Consider the following 20811-nt stretch of genomic DNA (forward strand, 5'->3'; position numbering starts at 1 on the left):
TGTGATTAAATTCGCGCTGGCTCGATGACAGAATTGGAGATGATACTTAGTTTTCTTATATGTAACATACTGGTTGACACACCTGCGTGTCTCTACCGCACGCCTTTAGAAGGGGACTCAGGCTTTACTCAAGAGCACTCTCTCTCTTTTCGCCCAAGCTCACTCATCTTTGACGATGTAAATTAACTTTGATTTGATTAGAAAAAAAAGACAATCATTAATGCTCAACAGGAGATATCTGATCCTGGAAATCCAGAGGGCCCGCGCGAGGGCTGTCAGGTTTAATCTGACAGCCTCCTAATGGCCTTAGCCAGGTAACGATGAGTTTACTCACGTCTATTGTGGACCTAAAAGTTGTTTCAATCACGCACGCTTTTCAGTCTTTCTATTTTGTATCCTACTAGGCATTGCAGGAAGGGGAAGATGAAAGCTGGCTATGAAATATTCCGTAAACAGGGGTGGTGTTCTCGAACCCCGGTGTTTCGACAGGTGGGACTTGTCTTGTAGCCTCGAAGAAGACGAGTTCACTTATCGAAACGCCGCCTCGAGCACACAACCCCCCGTTACCAAACCAAATATCCACCCCGCCATCATTGCGTAACGCAATAATGGCGGGGGGGATATTGCGTTAACTCGCCACGCCGAGCCAGGAACGCTGTTTCTTTTGTTCCCTTCGTAGTATTGTTTCTTTTGTTCACTTAGGCTTAACCCCACGTATCCGTTGCAGCGCGTCGGCACGTGCCTTTTTGACGTGGCGTCGAACCGTTCTCCATATGGAGAGAGAGAGAGAGACAGAGAGAGAGCGGCTTCGCAGAGGCTGCGACGCTGCGACAAAATGCCTCGCGCTGATCCGCTGCGACGGATACGTCATGTAAGGCCTTGACTCCTCGCGCTTTTAGCTAGATTCACACGCGAGGGCGAAATCCCGAAGCTCCGCTGACAAAATTGTCACCACGTCATTAGTTTAATCCGGCGCAGCAGCGGACCCGTCACATGCACACAGCCGGAGCTACGCTCGCGGAATCCTCGTGCATACCCTCGACATTTATTAGCACTGAAGGGAAAGCTACGAAGCCAAATCACTGGCAGCCTACCACCAGTGATGGTAGTGCCAAAGTGGCATCCGTATTTTTAACGTTAAATATAAATGTTCCGCCTTTGTTTTGTACGTGGAGCTAATTGAGACAGGACGCAGCTGAAAACATTAATATATTTGTATTTCTTTCAATTTATTTGTTGTGGTAGCGTGTTCTTGAAGGCGTGAGAAAGTCCCGCCTTTTTACGTGCTCCTCAAACGCCAACAATACGAGAGGTTTCAGAACTACGAATCCTTGGCCTTCTGATTCACAACAGAACGAAAAACAGCACCACGCTAGACAAGCTACGGAAAATTGGAGAACAGGTAGGGCACATGATCCGCCGAGTGTCAAACAAGCGTGGGGGGCTACGAGGAAGGGACGCGATTCGGCTCGCCAATGCTTTTGTAACTAGCAGGATTCTATATTCAATACCGTACTTACGAATGACTAAACACGAAGAGAACAGAGTCGATGCTATTCTTAGGAAAGTAATTAAGCGCGCACTTGATTTACCCATCAGCACTTCAAATCAGAAACTCTCTGCATTGGGAGTCTTTAACTCTATACAAGAGCTCCAAGAAGCCCACCTCACAAATCAATATACGCGTCTTACACAGACGCCCCCCGGGAGGCGCCTACTGGACCGCCTCTTGATCCGGCACAAATGCGAAATCAAAAATGCGGAGCGTATTACTGAACTTTGGAGAACAAAACTCTGGGTGTCCCCGCTTCCCCGCAATATGACCAGGGAGGCGCACCAGGGTAGAAGGCAAGCGCGCGCTGAGGCACTTGAACAACGGCTTGGCTCCCGTAATGGGGTCTATTACGTCGATGTAGCCGGGCCGTCACCTAGGGGATACTACATGGCGGCGGTAATACATCAAGGAACGCAGGTGGACGGCCTCACTTTCAAAGCCACAAGCTCAAGTAAAGCGGAGGAGGTGGCCATTGCACTGGCAGTATCCCATCCAAACTCAAAACAAATAGTTACATACTCTCGAAGAGCCTGCGAGAGCTATCTTGCAGGAGAAATCTCTCCTTTGGCTAATAGACTTTTAAAATTCAGCATCAGGAACCGCGATCCTATCCCAAAACGTCTTATATGGACTCCGGGACACCAGGGTCTACAGGGTAACGAGGCTGGACATGCAGCGGCCCGCGTGCTTACTTCCCGTGAAACTCCCCGTTCCCCTGATAGACCTGAACGTCCCACACCTTTAACACGGTTTCGAGAAATCAAAGAATACTACATTGAGCAACGCCGCTTGTATCCCGCACCGGCGAAGGGACTCTCGAAAACGGAGGAGCGCATCCTGCGGCGCCTACAGACAAATACGCTGCTCTGTCCAGCCATACTAAAATATTATGACCCTAAAATAATTGGGCAGTGCCAGTACTGTGGGGAAGTGGCCAACACTTACCATATGGTCTGGGCCTGCCAAATGAACCCAAAATTAACCCCCTTTCCCAACCCCACCAAAGAGGACTGGGAGACGACCCTACTCAATAGCTCCACACTAGAGGAACAGCGAGCTCTAGTGCAGCGGGCTCGGGTGGCGGCCTCGACTAATGACGTCCCGGACTAGGGATGTCCACCAGCCCGGTGGGGATAAGGGCTACCTGGCACAGCCAGCATCAATAAAGGTTTTTCCTCCTCCTCCCCTCCTCAAACGCTAAGCGGCATATGCGTCTACATGAAACGCTGATGGTGCGCCCCCGCCCCTTTCCACGGCGTTACGAGACGCGCGACAAAACGGACTACTTCACGTAGTGCTACGTGTACAGCTCCGTCAGCTCCGTAGCTTTCCCTTCAATGCCAAGAAAAGTTGTCACCGAGTGCTTTTTAAGCCGGCTACCTGCTTCTTACCCATGTCAATCCGACCTGTGTTGACAGATTCGACGCTGAATACTCTTGATCAAGAGCAGACGCCCGCCAAACGGAGGGATCGAAATAGTGGCGGCACATTTCCATCCGTGCCGCGAGCGGAGGAGAGCGGATGAAGCGAGGTCGACACGTTTCGATGACGCGCACGTCACGTGATGCGCCATCCGCTGCGAAAATTCCTCCTCCGTACCCTCGTGTGAATCCACCTTTTCGGGGTTTTTCCCTTTGCAGCAACACTACCGACGCCGGCAATGAATTTTCTGTGACACGGCCTCTTAACGCTGCCGCGCTAAAGTGTCCAAGTCTGTTCTCGCGGTTCGTTTTTTTTTCATGGTATTTATTAAAGTACTTGGGCAATAAAGACAAAATCAAGCGAACAAAAGTACAATCAAATCGCGAAAGTAAGCGTTCAAGCGTTACTCATAAACACTAAATGGCTAACACAGCGCGAGTTCCTCACATGGAGAGTTCTTCACATCGTGTTATACAAACAAAAAAGGGGTGAGGTCAAGCAGTTCTCTAAGACGGAGTACCAGTCCGGTCTAAAGTCTAGCTCGTCGTAAATGTTTTTTAGGTGGATAGCCATTTGAATGAAGTGTGCGCTTGAAGAGGTGGTGGGTTCTGCATTGCGGTCTTGCATTCGTGTCTTCCACAAGCTGTGCGAACCCATGAGGAAAAACATATCATATGGTACTTCATCAACCGTTGCTGGTAGAAGATAACGTATTGTGTGAGAATTAATGACGAAACGTTTTTTCAGTGCTCGCTGAAAGACATCCCAAAATAGTATGGCATCTTTGCAACTAACAAAGCAATGTTCAATCGTTTCCGGCACATCACATAGACGGCAGTTAATAGACGGAATGAAAATACCTTTTCTTTCTAACCATGTGTTTTCCGTCAATGTTTCAGAGTGGAGTTTATAGAAGAATGTTTTTGAATTCGGTGGAATGTACATTTTGCGCACTCGCTTCAACACATCGTGACCTGGAAGATTGGAGTACAGTGAACGGTACAATGGAGGTGGGAAGAGTGCACTCAGTAGGTCTTTATACATCACCTTGCGCGATACTTTGTACAGGTATTTTACAGAAAAGCGAGCTTTAATGAACTGAACTGCGAGGTAAACTTCCTGCATGAATCCCCACAAGCATGGGCGTTCGGAGAAGCTGGATGAAAAAATTAAATCTGGTAAAGAATCAACAAGTGTAACCTGCAAGAAGGAACGGATTACAGGACGGGAATTGTCTCGAAAAAAGTACAATCGGGACACTATTTGCCTTAGATAAAGGTGTTTTAGTCCTAACCCACCCTCACTCGTTAATATAGACAGTTAATCACGTGTGGTACATACCCGCATTTCACAGGCTATTGCATGCGGTTATGCACCACACGCAAATGAAAGGTTTCACGTGATACAAGTCATACACTTCATGATAGTCACTTCATGACCCATAAATCCTTTTTGACATAAACTCATATTCTCTTAAGCTAATTTTGGTATATCATGAGGAGGCGAACACGAGAACATTTGGACGTAAGTAGATAGATAGATAGATAGATAGATAGATAGATAGATATATAGATAGATAGATAGATAGATAGATAGATAGATAGATAGATAGATAGATAGATAGATAGATAGATAGATAGAAACTGTCAAAGTGTCTTTGAACAGCAAAGAAATGCTTCGCAATTTTAAGGAGCCCGGGAAGCGCATTTGGTTTGGTAACGAGAACATAACCGAATGCAAACACTGAAGTTCCATATTCGTATATGTTTGGTACCTGGAAGTGCAATAGAAAGAAAAAGAAACAAGAAAAGAAACAACATTGCGAATAGTTCTGATGGTACAAATTCACAACAGCCTTTCGGCAGCGGCCACGAAGCTTGAACATTTGACAGCAGCTGTTCCTGTTACCTTGCACGTGGTTGGCCGGTAATTAAAGTTTTTTCTCAGCCCACTTCGTGCTTGGTATTCAGCAGGATGAAAGTCGGCGACGGAAAAAAAAATGCAATTCACCACAACGTGTACAGCGTTTGCAATATAAGCGTGCCACTTGTTAGAGGGTGAGACACATGTTTTCCAGCCATGCACTGCACCGAAGGGTATGTGAAATATAATGCAACTTCTTGATTTATTGACGACAAGCAGTGTGGTTAATAGGAACGTGAAATATCGGGTAAAACTGTCTATAATATTACATCTTAAGTCATGAAGCACGTTTATGAAGTCCCACTGAATGAAGCCTCTTATAGGCGTCAGATACACTTTGTGCGAATGAAAGGGGCCGTATTTACAATTCAGAACTACGTTGCGCTTTTAGTGTGGTATGATTTTGAACCTTTCGAAATATTGAAACACTGTAATAATGAACAGGACACGCCTTCCACATCATCTTTGGCGGCTGATTGTTATACGCATAAGTTTTTCTTTCTACGTTGCTAATAAGTAAGAGAATTATACAACGAATAACTGGAAAAAATTTCTCTCTGGAGTTAACTTGCTCGGAACCATAACGACAGAAGCAATAGAACGAACAACAATAAACAAAGTTGAATAATGTTTTTTTAACAGTGTTTTAACATGTGGTATCCACGCTTCGTAATAACGTCTTGCATTTGCCAGCTAGATCAGTGTCGAATTGTTTGAAGGTTTAGCAAAGCTTTCATCCCCGTTGTAGTTAAGTGAAGCACAATCAGCAACTGTGGCAATTGTAAGCATCGTCGGAACATGTACGCTTCGCGCATAATCCCTGCAGGGCTCGTTTTGCTTCACTTTCAGTTGTGTTTTCTGTCATTAGGGCATTTATTTCATTACTATGCCTACGCTTTGTATGTGCTTTATCGATGTTCTGTTCCCAGAGCGTAGGTAGGCGCTCTACCCTTAAGAGAGTTGCAGGCCTACTGCCACCCTATACGTCTTCGTTGGCTTTGGTACTAAGCGTGTTTACGTTGACAGTGTACGAACAACTGCGCGTCTACGTACACTTCACAGCGCTCTACGAATAGGCCACGGCGTAGGGCGTCACGTATCTTAAAGACAGAATGTAATACCCCTGACCGATGAAGTATTTTACTTCTCATAAATCGTCCTTAGCGGTTCTCCGCTATGTCAATATGGTAGCTGGAACATTTTTTGTGTGCTTTTGTGAACCATTCCACAAGGTCCGCGCATCAACGTGTATGTCAGCAGCCGGAGAGCGATTTCTATTCTTCCTCGAACTCTAAAAGCGTTACATATTCGCTGATGACATTGCCTTGATGAGTAACTCAGCGGACGAATCACAGCTCATAATTACAGAACGGGACACGGAAATCACAAGAGTAGGTCTGAATATTAATATGCACAAAACTAAAATACTGTGCAACAGTCTCGGCAGAAAACAGCACTTTGAGGTAGGTGGAGAGACGCTGGAAGTTGTAAAGGGATATGTCTTTTTAAGACAGGTAGCAATCGAAGAGCCGAACCATGAGAGTGAAATAACTAGAAGAATGAGGGTGGGGTGCATCACATTCGGCAAACATTCTCAAATCATGAATGGTAATCTGCCACTAACCGCCAAGAGGAAAGTATATAACAGCTGCATTATGCCAGTACTTATCAACGGAGCAGAAACCTGGAGGCTTACAAAGAGCGTTCAGCGTAAATTGAGAACGAAGCAGCGAGTGATGAAAAGGAAAACGATAGGTGAAACCTTGAGGGACAAGAACAAAGCAGAGTGGGTCAGGGAACAAACCGTGGTTAAGAATATCATAGTTGAAATCAAGAAGAAATGGACATGGGCTGGGCACGCAGCACGTAGGCAGGATAACCGCTGGTAATTAAGGGTAACTGACTGGATTCTCAGAGAAGGCAAACGCATAAAAGGGATACAGAAAGTTAGGTGAGCCGGTGAGACTAAAGAGTTCGCTAGTGTGGCGTGGCAACAGAAAGCACAAGACCGGGTTGATTGGAGGATTATGGAAGACAGCTTTGCCCTGCAGTGGCCGTAGTCGGGCTGATGATGATGATGATGATGTTTGATAATAAAATGTAATTACACTCCACGACGACCTTTTGACGCAAATAGTACAGGGCTTCACACATATAGAATATGAACTTTGTTTAGTGATTATTTTCAGCTTTGTACAGAGCAAAATCTTAATGTGTGTAGTAATGAACGTTGAGTGAAAAATTACATTATTCATATTCAATCGAAGGTCGATGCATTATTGGGCGATAAAAGCGGAAATAACAAAACTAGAACACACGTTGTATTCGACTTTAAGTAACCGTTTCTCGCCTAAAGCTTGTGATATGAGCACATCTAACGTCAATCTGTCTAGGCATAGTCATAAAACGAGGAAAGCTTATGCGGAAGTTTCTAGATCGCATGACACGGATGAAATAGGTCGCGATTGCAGTTTGAGCACCACTGTTCTCCTCACCAATGTGCCTGGATACATATGTACTGGTACACTACACAGTATGTAAAGCAAAAACACTTAGGTGGGTGATTGAGCCGTATACTATATGGTAGTAATTTTGCTGCCATAAGGCTTAGTTGTTTAAAAAAGAACAAATTTTGTCACGCAGCATGCAGGATAGCAAGAAAAGCCCAAGCGTATGGAAGGATCCACTCTTCGTAGTTGTTATCTTTCTACTGGCCTCGCCGCTGGGTGGCGTCGTAGTATCCACCAGGGAAGGAAAGGTGCGCGGCACGACGATAACTGTCCTCGGAAAGCAAATTGATGTGTTCTTCGGAATTCCGTACGCGTTGCCACCTACCGGAGAGCTCCGTTTCCGCAAACCAGTGCCCCAGCCACCGTGGGGGAAAACCTACGACGCGACCAGCGTTAAGGCCTCCTGCATGCAGCCTCGCGTTCCCTACATCTTTTACATACCAACGCCGCTGTCGGAAGACTGCCTGTACTTGAACGTGTGGACACCGAAACCATCGAGACAGACGAAGCTTCCCGTATTGCTGTGGTTTTTCGGCGGGACTTTCTTGGTTGGCTCCGCTTACGAGACGAGATACGACGGGGCCGCATTACCCGCACTCAACGATGTCGTTGTCGTTTCTTGCAATTTCAGATCCGGAATGTTCGGTTTCCTAGATGCGAGCAATGAGGGGGCGCCAGGAAATATGGCACTGTGGGACCAGCTTCTCGTCATGAAGTGGGTTCGGCGAAACATCGCAGCGTTCGGAGGTGATCCGGACCTCGTCACAGCAGTCGGCGAAAGTTCTGGAGCCATGGACATTCACCTTCACCTCATGTCGCCATACGCTGGTGGCCTGTTCCGGCGCATGTTTTCTATGAGTGGGACGGAAACGAGTAATTCAAACGTCGACTCGGTTTTCGAAAGCATAAAACGGGGAAACTCAATTGCTGCGTTACTTGGGTGCGCGGATGTCTTCCAAGACCTGACAACGCACCCGGAAAAGGTCTTGGATTGCCTACGAAGCAAGCCAGCCCAGGATATCGTCGACGCTACAAAAAACGCGACCACTCCTTGTATGTTGGCCTTCTTTCCCACGTTCAACACCGAGTACATACCGTACCTGCCGTCAATTGCTTCGGAAAAAGGCCTGTTTAGAGTGGTGGATGTGGTGCTTTCCGTCGTGGCGAATGAAGGTGGCTTTTTCTTTGACATGCAGACCGATAGAGAGCTGCTGCAAGACGACCTGAGCGACTACGAATACCCCGCTTTAATCGATGCGTTATACGATACCTTTCAGATGTGGCTCAAGAAAAAAATCGTTCCTTTAGGAATATCTTACTTGAACAACAGCGATTCTTCGAGCAAGGCGGAGATGAGGCAAACAACGGCGGATTTCATCGCCAAGCACAACTTTTACTGCCCCACTAAGTTCTACGCTGAAGACAACTTGGCCTACGGCGGCAACGTGTACGGCATGGTGTTCGGTCATCGCTCTCAAAAGTCCACTGAGCCTGAGTGGGTTGACGTGCGGCATATGGAAGAGATACCGTACTTTTTTGGGATCCCGTATCTAAATACCGTTAACTACACCGATGAAGACCGGCGAGTGAGCGACTATGCCATGGAGGTGTTGGTGTCATTTGCTCGGGATGGGTAAGTGAACATGGCACAGTGAATCACATAGGCGGGTTTAGTTTGGGTCACAATTTGCCTGGTCGGTGTTCTAAGTGGCACCATAGCATTAAAGTATTTCCGTGATTGAGGCGTTCCGAATTTTGAATGTCGTCAGTGTGCATCTCCAACACAGGAATAGGTCGGCAAATATTATGGAGCTCACTCAGACTGACTCATGAAGCGTATCTTGTGCTTTGGACTCACTCGAACTCAGATTCACCAAACTTTTCTTGAGCCGAACTCACTCGGACTCCCACTTCAATAAATTCTTTCAGCCGGACTTACTCGCACTTAAACTGATAGTTCAATCAGAGTCTGAGTTTCTTCGAGTGAGTCTATTCACGAGTGTTAGTCCAGAATTAGCATTCTAGACCATGGTGTGTGAATGCTATTTACGACCGGTACCTCACTTGCTAGGTGCTTTCTTTTGCACATTCTTATCTAGTATACCATCGAATACAAGCTATGAATTGTTGCAAAATAGTAAGGCCCCTCGTATTGAAATATATGACAACATAGCATATATCTATCAAAACATTCTCTGGAAGAGTAGGCGGGGGTGGAGTTCAAGGCGGCCCCGTACGTAATTCACTTTTTTGATCAATAAATATTCAGAGAGAGAGAGAGAGAGAGAGAGAGAAAAAGGAAAGGCCAAGAGGTTAACCAGATATTGGCATCTGGTTTGCTACCCAGCGCTGGGGGCGGGGAAGTAGGGGCAAGAAAGAGGTGGTAGATAAAAAAAACGCATGCGCACTCACGTGAAAACGAAAACACACAGGAAAGGCGTTCTAGCTACAATCGTTCAGTAAGGCCGGTCGATCGCAAAAAGTGTAGTAGCGCTTTCAGGGCCTTCTTCTGTGAAGTTACATCTTGTCGATATTGTAGAATTCCTTGTTCCGACAGAGGTTGATTATCTAACTTGCTGAGTTCCTTGCGAAGGCAGTCGTTGTTTACTATACTCTAGGCAGTCACAAAGAATATGTTGAATCGTTTCTTCTTTGCCACAGTTGCCACAGGCTGCGGTGTCGGCCATCCCAATACGGAAAGAGTAGGCGTTGGTAAACGCAACGCCCAACCACAGCCTGCATAACAGGGTCTGGTCTGCTCGGCAAAGCCTCGACGGGACTTGAAGACTTAGCGTAGGGTCAAGCGAGTACAGTCGGGCATGCTTGAAGTGTGGCTGATTCCGTTGTGACGTGGTTTGCTGGCGAGCAAGCCTGCGGAGCTTTCGTGCAGCATCCGTCCTAGAAAGTGGTAGTCGTAGTTTATGATCTTCTGTGTGGGCTGAGCGGGCAGCTTGATCGGCCCGTTCATTGCCGATGATTCCGCAGTAACTGGGTAACCACTGAAATGTAATTTGGTGCCCTTTCTCAGTCAGGTGGTGTATAACCTCTGCTATCTCTAGTACCAGCTGCTCGTTCGGTCCACGGCGTAAGGCTGATAGTAGAGACTGCAGTGCCGCCTTCGAGTCGCAGAATATAGTCCACTTGCGTGTAGGTTGATCAACGACAAATTGCAACGCGGCACGAAGTGCTGCCAATTCTGCTGCCGTTGATGTTGTTGCGTGAGATGTCTTGAATTTATTTGTCGTGGCCAACCTTGGTATCACTACTGCTCCTGTAGAGCTGTCCGGCTGAACCGATCCGCCAGTGTATATATGTGTGGAGTCTTGGTATTTCTCATACAAGAGAAGTAGTGTGAGCTGTTTAAGAGCCGGTGGCGACAAATTGGCCTTTTTATGGACGCCAGATATGTTAATATTAATCATTCGTCGAGCGAGGCACCATGGCGGAGTCACAGGTCTAGCGGCAGGAGAGAACGAAGTTGGGATCGACTCGCCATGTGCGGTCACTGTTTTGCGGTAAGATGTGCATGGTCGGTCCACTGGTAGAGAGGCTAGGTGATGTCGAGGGGTTCGAGCAAGGTGTCGTATATGTGTCCGCAGCACTTCAACATTAATGTGGGTCTTGATGAGGTGGTCCCTCGTGATGGCGATAGTTGCCGCTGTTGATGCACTTTGGGGCAAGCCTAAACAAATCTGGAGTGCTTGAGCCTGGACACTTTAAAGCATTCGTATGCTTGTTTTACTTGCGTTGGTTAACGCAGGTAGGCTTTACCGAAGGAATAGAAGGAAAAGAATCCTGTATAGTCGCAGCATAGCAGCTGTGGACATTCCCCAGTTCTTTCCAGCGAAGAACTTGAACAAATGACAGATGCCTGTCAATCACCTTTTCATATATGATACATGTGGGCTCCATGAGAGGTCTCTGTCAATTATAACACCTAGGAACGTGTATGATCGGAGGTGACGTATCCCTTCGCTGTTTATCAGAACGCTGTAGTTCTGCATTGGTTTGCGCGTAAATGCCACAAGTGCACATTTCTCAGAGGAAATTTCCAGACCTCGTTGACGCAGGTAAATAGCAACCTGAGTGGCAGCTCTCTTATTCGCGCTCGCAGCTGTAGACGTGTTACTGCAGACGTCCAAACGCAGATGTCGTCCGCGTACATTGACAATCTGACAGTACTTGGCAGATGCTCATTGAGAGCTATTAGCGTCAGGTTGAATAGTACAGGGCTAAGTATGCCACCCAGGGGAACACCACGGTGGCTGTAATGTAGCGAAGTGCCATCATCCTCGGTTCTCACGAAAAAGGATCGCTCAGAGAGATAGCTGCGTAGCCACTGAAACATCCGACCGCCCACTCCTACCTCCTTGAGAGCGGCGAGGACAGCTTCATGTGTGACGTTATCGTACGCCCCTTTAACATCAAGAAATAAAGAAGCGCAGAGACGCTTACGGCTTTTTCATGTTGCACGTAGCTGACTAGGTCTATCACGCTATCAATTGATGACCGGCCACGGCGAAAACCTGTCATAGCGTCCGGGTAGATGTTGTGATGCTCCAGGAACCATTCTAGTCGTCCTAGTACCATCCTCTCCATCACCTTGCCCAAGAAACTAGCCAGTGCAATCGGGCGGTACGATGTGAGCACCAATGGGGACTTGCCAGGCTTCAGTAATGGAACCAAACGGCTGGTCTTCCAGTTAACTTGGAGGGTGCCCTCTCGCCACGAATCATTGTATATCTAGAGGAGGGCACTCCTCGCACACTCATTAAGGTGACACAGTGCTCTGTATGATATTCCATCGGGCCCGGGTGCTGATGTCCTTCTACAGAAAGCCAGTGCTGCTTTAAGCTCATGGATAGAAAAAAATTGGTCCATGTGGTGATCTCGTGATGTCGTGCCACCATGTGAGAGTGTGGAGATGTTGGGATCTGCGAGCTGAGCAGATAATTTGGCACAGAACTCTTCTGCCACGTCGACCTCCGATCTCTGTTGAGAGAGGGCTAGAGCCTTGAATGGAGACCGCTGAATGGGAGCTGCCCGGAGCCCTCTTATTGTCCTCTACAAGTGTGATAAAGGCTTGTGGGGATCTAACGACGCGCAGAAGGATGGCCAACGTTGTGACTCTAGCTTGTCTTTGCGGCGTTGTATCTTCTTCTGAAGACGTCTAGTGATTCGTAAATCGTCGATTGCTTTCGTGCGTCGGTACCAGTATCGTCATAGGTAATATTGAAATTACCTATGAACGATACTGCTTTGGAATGCGTGTAAGTAGACGTGAGTATACGATTGTGAATCCGGGTAGGGCTCATTGTAATGCTGAAGATGATTATATAGGACCACAAGTCGGCAAAAGAAAGTGTAACTCACCCATATTCACTCAAGAAGTATACCTTATACGCTTCAGACTCACTCGGGCTCAGTCTCACTAAAACTTATCTGAGCCGGACTTCCTCGAACTTACACTCCCCAAGATATTACCTACTCACGCTGGCTCACTCAGACTAAGACACACGGCTTGATGTAAGTCTGAGTGCGTTCGAGGGGGTCTACTGGTGCGTGGGTTTGCCGACCTATGAACAGAAAGTACTTATATTAGTAGTTATGGTTGGTGGAAATAACATGAGTAAGAAAACATACGCGTTTATAGGTGAAGTATCGGTGACACGTATATTTGTCGGCGTAATAAATGGTGGAAACGTTTATGTTGTTGAGCACACATCATGATTTTGACCTCACGTGGGGGGCCAAGTCTATGCGGGCTTGGGCGTACGACATGATACACTTGTTTTGACGTGAAAAATATTTGGAATAAATCATGCGCGTTGCCAATAAATGATGAGTAACCGAGCGTTCGTGTCTTGCAGAAGGCTGAAAGTGTAAAATTGGGAGACACATAAACTTCGCTTCAAAGAGTTGAATGCGATATCGATATCCTGTCACTGATTCGTAGATGGGGAATAGGCCAAGAACCGGATAGTTTCTATAAAAGACTTCTGTATTAAATGTTAGAATTGATCTATTTCCTATATAGAAAGAAAAAAAAAATGAAACAGGACGAATGTGACAGTGAAATCATAAACTGTATCGGAATAAAACGAAGCGGCGCATTTGAACGAAAAAGTGAGGTTGAAGAAGTAATAAAAATATCCAGCGAAGATTGATTTCCAAACTTATACCTCTGAACCTTTGATAAACTCTTGCAAAGCGTCAGCAATCTTCCCGTCACTGTGGCCAAGAGACAATGCCCCGAAAGAAAGCACATTTTTCACACTTAAATATATTTTAAGGAGATGGTAAATAGCAGATAAATATTTTTGCGTATGGTAGAGTATCTATTACAGAAAATGAGGTAATGTTTGGTTGACTCATTTACTCCACAAAAAGGACAATAAGAGGAGGCTACGAGAGCTGCTCTACGTAAATATAAATTTAGCCGCGAAGTCTGGCAACGCATTCTAGCGATTGCTACTTAAATTACACGAGTTAGACATATTTTACTATTCCGATGATACATGAAGTGCTTGATTCTAATGTGGCCGTTAGTAAAGATGCAGAATATTCGTCTAATAGCAATTTTCTTCTTAGTCTGGCCCCTATAATGAATTGGGATGCCAGTGATACCTCAATAAGAGACCCATTTAAAGATGACTTTGCCAACGCATCTGCCCTTTCATTGACAAATAGGCCCTTATGTCCTGAAACAATGACAAATTTGATCAAATTGTTAGGCGTGGAAACTAATGTTTTGAAAGCACTCAGAGCATGCGAGTTTTCATCTTCAGTAAGGGAGGCACATAGTGATAGTGAATCTGTCAGAATTACTGCCGAACTTACTCCTGCCATTTTTTTACGGAGAGCCAGAACTCTCACAAATAATCTGCTTAAAAAATGCGCACAAAAGTTGGAAGGCGAAGAGAAAAGGACCAACTTAGGATAGGAAAAAAAATATGATTTCTACATTTTTTTCTTTTTGTGACGTATCAGTGGCTACTACTGCTTGTATTGACGTATGTATCAAGTGATTGTAGCTTCTAACATTTAGTGTACAAAATCTTTTCGAACTTGATATGCACCCCCTAAGCGGCCTGAAGGGAATAGGCGCCGTAACGTGTGCGCTATTTGTAGTGTGTGACTTGCTTTAAACTATGAAGTAATTAATAATCGCATGTTCTGAGGCCCGATGGCAATGTATGCTTATACACACAGATGGTTGCTTGCTGGGCTAGTTAGTTCATTGTCAACATATGTAACAGCGCATAAAACTAGAAAAGTCGGCACGGACAGATTGTAAAGAGCACTGACTTCCAACTGTTTTCCAGCCTGGTATAAATGAATATATGCGCATGCATTAATACCTGGTTTCGTCAGTGGCATAAAACAGTTGGAAGTCACTGCTTTTTAGAACCTGTCCGTGCCGTCTTTCCTAGTTTTATGCGCTGTTACATATGTTGCTTGTACCACGCATTATTACTGCAATGTTTCATGTATCGTGAATCATGTTAACAGGACGTGTGCTTGTAAAGCACAAACGTTACTTTCACTGCATTTCTAAGCAGAGGAGGTTATTTTCACTGTCTTCACAAACAAAGTTCTCTGATCGTTACTTGTCAGTTCTCGAAATCTGTTTCTATTTCGTGTTCTGAGAAACAGGGAAGCCCGATGTCGCCGCTTTTGTTGGCACTTTATCTAGAACCACTGTGCTTAAGCATATTACAGTCCAGTCGCATTGGTGGCTTCAGAACATTAGGCAGTGAAGCTAAAGTAATAGCTTATGCAGACGATGTCGCTTTTCTTGCACAGATAAGCCGAGTGTAGAAAATGTGGTACCTACGATTGAAAAGTTTGGCGTTGGATGAGGTGCTCGTTTAAATGCCTTTAAGAGTTAAGGAAGGCGGTTTGGCTCGTAAGGTAGCACGCCGAATCAGATCGCAGAGATTAATTGGACAAGAATTCTTCCAATGTACCTCGGTGTATCATTATATTCGTATAGATTAAATGCGTATTCCTGAAAGCAGTCTGTTTCTAAGCTTGAATGATAGGCCCAGACATTTGTTACCCACTACTTTCAATATTTGGGAGAGGCGAAGCTTGCAATACTTTTCTTGCGACAAAGCTTTACTATGTATTGCTACATATCAATTGCGCAAAATTTTACATACAGCGCTTTCACCGGATTTTCGGAAATTTCATGTGGTCTTTGAGTTTTGAGCTTATGCGTCGTGACGACATATTCAGGCCAGTGAGTCAGGATGGGTTGGGACTTAAACACCATTATCTATGGCAAATAGTATTACGATCATTCTTCATTTCGAGACAGTTCCCATCTCGTAATCAGCAAATTCTTGCAGTTCACATTTGTTGATTGCTTACTGGGCATAATTGTTTCAGCCAACTTCTCGAACGCCTGTGTTTGCGGAAATTCATGCAGCATGTTCACCTCGCAGTTCAGTTCCTTAAAGTTCGCTTTTCCGTAGAATACTTGTACACAGTATCGAGAAAGGTAGTGTACAAGGATCTATTAAGCATGCTGTTTCCGCCTCCCGTTAGTTCTACGCCTATCTTCCAGGCCATGATGTTCTAGGCGAGTGCGAAAAATGTACATTCCAGCGAAATCAAAAACATTCTTCTATAAACTCCACTCTGAAACATTGCCGGTAAACACGTAGTTAGAAAAAGAGATATTTTTGTTCCCTCCGTTAACTGCCACATATGTAATGTGCCGAAAACGATAGAACATTGCTTTATTATCTGCAAAGACACTGTGTTCTTTTTTCGATGTCCTTCAGCGAACACTGAAAAAAAAAGTTTCGTCAGTAATTCTCACACGATACGTTATCTCCTACCAGCACCACTTGACCACTTGATGAAGTGCCATATAATACGGTTTTGACAATGGGCACAGCTTATGGAAGACACGTATGCAGGACTGTAATGCACAACCCAGCACTTCCTCACTCACACACTTCATTGAAATGTCAATTCACCTCAAGGACATTTATGATGACCTAGACTTCCGAAACGACTGGTACTCCATCTTGGTGAGGTGTTTGGCCTCATCCCTGTTCCTGTATAACACGATGTGAAGAACTCTCGCTCTTACGATGTGTTAGCCATTGAGTACTTCATAGTAACGCTTGAGCGCTTACGGTACACATGTGATTGTGCTTTTTTGCTTTATCTGTGTCTTTAGTACGCAAATATTTTATTGAATACTGGAAAAGAAAAACAAAATATGCCTGGCTGTGTGGTAGAACACTCGCTTGACATGCAAACAACCCGGGTTTGATTCGAACTCAGACCTGAAATTTCTTGCTTTTACTTAATCGAAACTTTATCAATTTTTTTCGCTCACATCCAATGACGCCACCACCAGAATTTCTGCGAAACGATGTCTTTAACGCGTTAATAGGTAACAAAGAGCAGCCAGTGACGCATGAAAGACAACATAATCATGATGGCAGTAAAATCGTGTCTATAGTGGTTATTCGCCGCTAACTTCTTCAATGGCACAAAAGAACACAGGAACATCGCCTGCTTCGATTGTGCTTCTTTAACGTCCGTTTAACAGCGCCGGTACATATAATAAAACAATTTAAACTTGAGCTCCAGCCTTTCCCACAATATTCAGCATGAAATCTATTAAGTTAGTTATTCAGCCATGAATATTCATGCAAGCCGCTATTCCTCGGCTCATTTATTGATGGTGATATATATTCGGATAGACGGGTATGTGACCTGATGATCCAATTTTAAGGTGATGGCATTTATTGGCAGAATTACCAGATGAGGTGAACGATGTCTTTACTGTCTTTACTGTGCAGAAAACCTACGTCACCTGATGTGCTAGAGTGGACAGCGTATTCAGCAGAGCAGCCGAAGTTTATGTGGCTGCAACCGGGGAATTACAGCCTTGTGGACTACATGCAAGGGGGTGCATGCGCTTTGTGGCGTAACTTTTAGCACTCGAGTATCGCTGTGCCTAAACACGATGCTATAAGGTACTAATAACCACAAATAGATTTCTGAATAGAAACAATAAAAAGTAATAGACAGTGCATGGCTACTTCTGAAAAATTATTTAGGCGGGGTGGCTGTTCTTCTGTTGGTATTGTATTATATAGGATCACTTCGCAATACTTCTCGCATTTGAATATAAAGTCTTAGACAAAGTAACAGCGTATTATATAGAGTCCTTAACAGCGAGCTAATTAGAAGGTATCTGCAAAATAAATAGCAAAAATGAAATTGGACAAAATGCACACAGAACGGCAACTTCTAAAGGATATAAACTTGAGCTGGTTGGCTTGGCTTCAAAGAAAGGAACAGCACACAAACGCCGGACAAGAAAGACTGACGGGACTCGGCGCTGACTTGGCGTTGCCTGTCAGAAGGACTGACAGGCAGCACCAAGTCCTGTCAGTCTTTCTTGTTCTAGGTGTCTGCGTTGTGCCTTTCTATCATGACAGCGGTACATCTTTGCACGTGTATCTCGTCTGTGTTTATTTTGAGCTGTGTTTAACGATGAGTCGTTTTAGACCCACATGGGAGTTTTGTATTTTTATTACGTGCATCAAAAATAAACGGCATATTCCAAATGCTTTCGGTTATTTGTGCTATGACTTCTAAATGCCTCAAGGAAACCACTCCGGTCACTGCGCTCGTCCAAAAGCGGGACTGAATCCAACGCTACCCGTAATCTATCATCATCATCATCATAATCGTCATCATCAGCCTGGCTACGCCCACTGCAGGACAAAGGCTTCTCACATGTCCCGCCAGTGAACTCAGCCCTGCGCTTTCTGCTGTCACTTTATACCCGCGAACTTCCTAATCACATCAACCCACCGAAATTTCTGTCTCCCCCTCACCCGCTTGCCTTGGAATTCAGTCAGTTACCCTTAATGACCAGCCGTTATCCTGCTTACGCACTATGTGCGCGGCCCATGTTCATTTCTTCTTCATAATATAAGCTATATGATATCCTTAATCCCTCTTTGTTCCCTGACCCACTGTGCTCTCTTCTTGTCTTTTAAGGTTGCATCTATAGTTTTCCTTTTCATCACTAGCTGCGTCGTCCTCCATTTAAGCTGGCCCCTCTTTGTAGTCTTCCAGATTTCAGCTCCGTAGGTAAGTACCGCTAATACGTAGCTGTTGTATACCTTCCTCTTGAGTGATAGCGGCAATCTACCAGTCATGATTTGAGAATGCTTGCCGAATGTGCTCCACCCCATTCCTATTCTTCTAGTTACTTCCATCTCGTGGTTCGGCTCCACGCTTAATACCTGTCCTAAATAGACGTACTCTTTTACAACTTTAAGGGCAGTACTACCTACCTCGAAGCGCTGTTCTATTCCGAGGTTGTTGTACACAACTTTCTTTTTCTGTAGATTAATTTTAAGGCCTATTTTGCTGCTGTCCTTGTCTAATTAGGTAATCACGAATTGAAATTTGCCCCTAAGTTGACAAGCAATGCAATGTCATGGGCAAAGGGCAGGACACTAAGGTACTATCTATAAACTCTCAACCCTAACTCCTCCCATTCTAGACCTCCGAAAACCTCCTGTGGGAACGCCATATATAGCATTGAGGAGATCATATACCCTCGTCTTACATGCTTCTTATCCAACAATGATTCAACAATGAACGAGCAAATAACACTTCCTTTGCAAATTTATCTTTCCCTAAAAATAATTGTGTTAAAGTACGAGCAGAAGTAATTTAAAGCTGCCAGCATATTTGCGACCATGGTGCATAAACTACTAGTCAGTAGAAATGAGTGCAGTAAAATTAATTTCATGAAATACACTACAATTTGTTTTTAATTGAACGTTCATAAGACTTAATTAGCAGCTGTACTTCAGTAAGGGCTACGAAAGGGCTTGGATTGCACTTCACCGAGTATGATCACAGTAAATGGTGCAGAGAGTCTCAAAGCTGAAACATCCGTTATAAAACTGCGTTTCCGAGTGACACCTGAGAGTAAATGAACGAGGTTGTTTTCAAAACCGGGATGACAAGGACATTAAGTATATGTCAAGCGCATCCAGAATTTATCCGTCCGATTGTTTTAATGCACCAATCAGGAAACAACGGTTACAATAAAACTGATGGAAGAGTGTTTGACAGGTTGAATGAACAAGCAGGCAATGTTTCATTGCAAATAATTGCTTTATGGTTGACAAGTGACTGCACCATTACTTAGGAACAAAAAGTAAACACAACGAAGATTTCATAAAACCAACCGTACCACCTTCAGGAAGTGTAATTATCTCCCACAATATATTTCAATTGTCGTACCACAATTGGGGCAGAGCTGCGAATATTTTATCGCCAGCCTTACCATTCAATATTGCATCTAAAATTTTTATGGCTTTCTTATACGAACTGCCATTTAATGACTAGTTGCTGTACTGGTGACAAAACATAATCTCGTCAATGTAATCAGTGCAATAGTTTTTGGTCAATGCTTTTTGTCGTTTATATAGTGAAAGAACTACCTAAACCTTGAGTTATTTTCGACCAACCGATTTCACCATCTCCAAACTTGCGTGTGTGATATCACATTCCCTATTGAACTGGTAAACGCGAGTTGGTGCCATTCTCTTAGAAGGTCGACTACGAACACCAAGAAAAACAAAGCTTCTCTGACTCTTTTTTTTTTTTTAGCGATCTGACTCGCCACGTACAGTGCCGTCCACTGTTAGGGTGAACACGCTTCAGCGTGATTAAAAACAGGGCTAGTTGGTGAAGATTCATTGTGGCTTACAGCGCGAAATACCCGGACATAGACAAGAAGTGCACGTGGAACAGCGTTGCACCGTGTCCACTTCTTGTCTATGTTCGGGTATTTCGCACTCTAAGCAACAATGAACGCCTCAGCGTGGCAGCGCTCTGCGGAGCGCCAATGCAGCCGGCGCCGCCGGGTATCGAACCAAAGGGGCGCAGGCGTACATGAACGTGCCGCTCTTGTTGTGCTACAGGCAAGTGAAACCGGCGTTTGTTTACTACGGAATGGCACATTCAGGCGATGTAGCGGACGATGGAAAGCATCTCTCGCGTGTCCGTGTGCGCAAACGTCACTATGCTTTGATGCACGACTGCTCTGGCACACTGGCGCGGTGCGGAGCGCGGCCACGCTGAGTCATGTTCACTCTAACAGGGGACGCCACTGTATGAGACTCTCTTAACAGAGGTGCTTAAACTTTTTTCTGGGTCACACGACTCTTCGAAGAGAGTATATTCGTCTGCGAAGAAAACTCGCGTGTCTCCTTAAAAAGATCTATACACGTGCCAAGTCAGAATTCCCCCCTCCCCCTCCCCAACAAGAAAGAGCTGGAAGACTTTTTCTTAGAGTATATTTAGTAAGACAACGGAATAACAAGATGGCGTATTGGT

At 45.0% G+C, this 20811-nt stretch overlaps 1 protein-coding gene across 1 annotated transcript; it reads left to right on the forward strand.

The window, feature by feature from the left end:
• The first annotated feature begins 7544 nt into the window (after window positions 1–7544).
• Window positions 7545–17471, forward strand: LOC142791602 (acetylcholinesterase-like). Its single transcript, XM_075885511.1, has 2 exons — window positions 7545–9043; window positions 17238–17471. Exons 1-2 carry the CDS (start codon window positions 7545–7547, stop codon window positions 17374–17376), a joined length of 1638 nt encoding a protein of 545 aa, XP_075741626.1. The 3' UTR covers window positions 17377–17471.
• Window positions 17472–20811: the final 3340 nt, after the last annotated feature.

Source organism: Rhipicephalus microplus, unplaced genomic scaffold (assembly GCF_043290135.1).
Source record: "Rhipicephalus microplus isolate Deutch F79 unplaced genomic scaffold, USDA_Rmic scaffold_176, whole genome shotgun sequence".
Lineage (NCBI taxonomy): Eukaryota > Metazoa > Arthropoda > Arachnida > Ixodida > Ixodidae > Rhipicephalus > Rhipicephalus microplus.

Excerpts from the sequence above, each read along its gene's own strand:
- LOC142791602 (XM_075885511.1), top strand. The coding sequence starts at position 7,545 with ATGCAGGATAGCAAGAAAAGCCCAAGCGTATGGAAGGATCCACTCTTC. Across the intron at positions 9,044-17,237 it reads GTGTCATTTGCTCGGGATGG|AAAACCTACGTCACCTGATG; the intron begins GTAAGTGAACAT and ends TTTACTGTGCAG.